Genomic DNA, 2,866 nt, shown 5'->3' with positions numbered 1-2,866 from the left:
TGTTGCGCGAATAGTGCGAGGGTGACGATAGACACGCTCATCCGACAGGATGTGAGGCCATAGTTAAAGAGCCCATGACTATACACTACACTTTGGGGAAACCATAGAATTTTGCTTATGGGTCGAATATCATGTGAAAAAAAATTCTAGACAATGTTTGGAGAAGCATGAGAATCATGTCTAAGAGTTCAAGTGACGAGCGACTCATCCGAAATCGAGTTGTGTCAAGACTACAGATATTGAAAGGATGACTGGTCGACCTCGACGAGATGGTCTGAGATTTACTCTGTCAGTCGTTAGCGTTGCTACGCTTCTTTAATTTTCCTTTTTAACCCACCCACTGTTGCCCGTACGCAGGTATCATTAAACTACTCGGTTAGATCTCTCTTCCTTCCATATCTCTTTCGTTGCTATTCTTGAGATCTGTAGGTTGAACATCGTAGCTCAATGATTCGGTTTTGCAGCCAAGGGTGGATGAGTCGAGTTCTCGACTCAAGGGCGGGGAGTCTAAATGGTGGGTCGGAGAGTCGCGACTAACTTGAATGCCACCGGTAAGGTTCGTTCAACCATATCTGTAAGTTCGGGTGAGCAACCGCGGCGCCATCATAGACCCCAACGACTCTCAGTCGCCCAACTAGGTGTGTCTATTTCCTGATCTAAATTTGGTACACATTTTTCCAAACAGCCAGCAAACTGTTGACCTTTTAGGCAAATTGGAAACTACTAAAGTCACATGATGACCATAGTGATTCATTCTGAATAGCTCGTACTAGTTGGACGGTGCTCGTGTGCTAAATAACACCAACAGGGAGTCCCTGTCAGGGACATCTTGAAATTTTAATTCGCTTTTACTTTGGCGCACGCCCAACCCACGACGATAAAATCGAACTCAAGATTACTGATAGTTGAGTAGTGAACATCAGTTGGCTACTCTGACTCATCTCCCTCCTACCTTAGACTAACAACATCATCTGGTAAGGAGATCGACCGATTCCGGCGCTCGGAATTCGAATCGAATGTCCGCAAGCTAGAGTGCAAGATCCTATTGCTGAGCTGGTGAGTCCTTTGAAGGTCTCTCCATTAAGAGCGGGCTAGCCCAGCCAAAGTCTACGGCTTGCATTTGAGCGTTTCCTCCATCACTGAGTACGTACCAATGGTACGGTACCATATACTGCGTGAAAAGATACATCGAGTTGGCTGGTTATGACAACGACATAGACATTTTGATGTTCCACAGTGGTGTATTAAGATGCTCCGATCAAACGTCTGCTAAAGTCTAGCACTTTCCTAACCGGCAGAGTTGTTGAGCTTTGGAAATATTAATGGTTGACATAGTGTCAATTTAATAGACAGCTAAGCGAAGCCCGACAATGCAATTGCAACCCGTACACGCCTACTATGATAACGCAGCACGAACATACTCCAGAGAACGTTAGCAGGGGAAATATCGTCAACATTCGTACGACGGAGAGTAACCCGTCAGAGAAGATGTACACTTCAGTAGCCGTATCATCGGAGATGAGGTAAATAATGGTTCAATGGTATCATAGGAAGTCAATTGGGCAATAATATCGATGCTACGACGAAGCGGGGAAGTCCACTCCCAGTCAAAGGAATGCACCCGCCCTACGTCGATCAGGCATTTCACTGTACAAATTGGACGACTAGTCAAAGGCCACCGTTCAACGCTTCCGACCAGGCTTGACGACGATGGTGATGCCGGGCTCGAATCCAGGGATATTGAGGGGAGCCTGGGAACCGTCAACGTGCTTCCCTCGAACTGAAATCAATACATCATGAAGTAACAACATAAGACCACCTTACCGCCATCCTTATCGAACTCACAGTACCAACTGGAGATGTCTCGGTAACTGCAAGGACGACAAGAATACATATACCAATGAGCATTGACGTCAACCTACAGGCCTCGTTTAAGGACATCAATGATCTGCGTCTGGAGGGGCTGGCCTGTCCATATCTTGAAGTCATTCTTACGTATAGCAGGCAGGTTGGGATCCTCTCTATGAATAACTAACCTGAAAAAAGGAGGATACTTTTTACGATACCCCCTATGATAACTCCTTACCGTGCTTCGACGAGTTCCGGCAGATCATTGAGATACCACCGCTTCGTCGAGTGTTGTGTTCGCCTATAACCACCGTCACCATTCGACTCCCCCAAATCACACTACCGCGCTTTCGACTTCTGAGTCGTCCGAGCAGCCGCGCCGCTACGTTTAGTAATCCTCTCTTCCTTCACCGTGCTCGTTGGTGCTGTATGAAAAGCATATGTCCAATCATATCACAGAACTAGTACTACTCCTAGTCCGTTTGGTCTTCTCAGATGTCGCTTGTTCTGTCCGATGAGCGCCATCAACCTCAAGTACCAACTTGTCGCCACTGTCCAATACGAAGGTAGCCGTATCCACATCTGCACGCAGGACCGACGACTCCAGCGTGTAATGGAAACTCGGAGGCTTACCACTCCTTTTTCGCCGATTCTTCCTTACTACCGATATGAGTATCCGAGACTGGCCATCCCCGAGGTCTGACCCTGAGCCGGGTGATGACTGCTGTTCATCATCAGGAAATGCCCGAGAAGAGGTGCTAGCAGAGGAAGGGGAGGCTGATAGCAGTGGGGAGGAGGACGATGACGTCATTGACATTTGCCGCGAACAAAACCAACTATGAACAGCAACTCCAGGAGACAACTTCCAGGCAACACAGGGCATAATCAGAAGTTCCACGTCTTCAATGGCAACACCGACACATACTTTACTATGCTGATGTGTGCCATCAGTGTGGGAATATATGCACATGGTCAACCACATACGTTGGTGACAATATGAGAATTCTGAGGAAATTTT

The 2,866-nt window shown here is 47.2% G+C and overlaps 1 protein-coding gene across 1 annotated transcript; it reads right to left on the bottom strand.

The window, feature by feature from the left end:
- Window positions 1-1,453: 1,453 nt before the first annotated feature.
- Window positions 1,454-2,686, bottom strand: Pmar_PMAR008916 (hypothetical protein). Its single transcript, XM_002786744.1, has 7 exons — window positions 2,482-2,686; window positions 2,320-2,430; window positions 2,192-2,273; window positions 2,087-2,149; window positions 1,923-2,036; window positions 1,825-1,871; window positions 1,454-1,780 (listed from the first exon to the last, which is right to left on the bottom strand). The coding sequence occupies exons 1-7, from the start codon at window positions 2,663-2,665 to the stop codon at window positions 1,683-1,685; spliced, it is 699 nt and encodes a 232-aa protein (XP_002786790.1). The 5' UTR covers window positions 2,666-2,686; the 3' UTR covers window positions 1,454-1,682.
- Between the last annotated feature and the right edge of the window lie 180 nt (window positions 2,687-2,866).

This window comes from Perkinsus marinus (genome assembly GCF_000006405.1).
Source record: "Perkinsus marinus ATCC 50983 genomic scaffold scf_1104296931260, whole genome shotgun sequence".
NCBI lineage: Eukaryota > Perkinsozoa > Perkinsida > Perkinsidae > Perkinsus > Perkinsus marinus.
The sequence above is the reverse complement of the archived record's forward strand: the minus strand, read 5'-3'. Positions and strand labels throughout refer to the sequence as shown.

Excerpts from the sequence above, each read along its gene's own strand:
- Pmar_PMAR008916 (XM_002786744.1), bottom strand. The coding sequence starts at position 2,665 with ATGTCAATGACGTCATCGTCCTCCTCCCCACTGCTATCAGCCTCCCCT. Across the intron at positions 2,431-2,481 it reads GAATCGGCGAAAAAGGAGTG|ATGTGGATACGGCTACCTTC; the intron begins GTAAGCCTCCGA and ends TCCTGCGTGCAG. Across the intron at positions 2,037-2,086 it reads CCGGAACTCGTCGAAGCACG|GTTAGTTATTCATAGAGAGG; the intron begins GTAAGGAGTTAT and ends TCCTTTTTTCAG.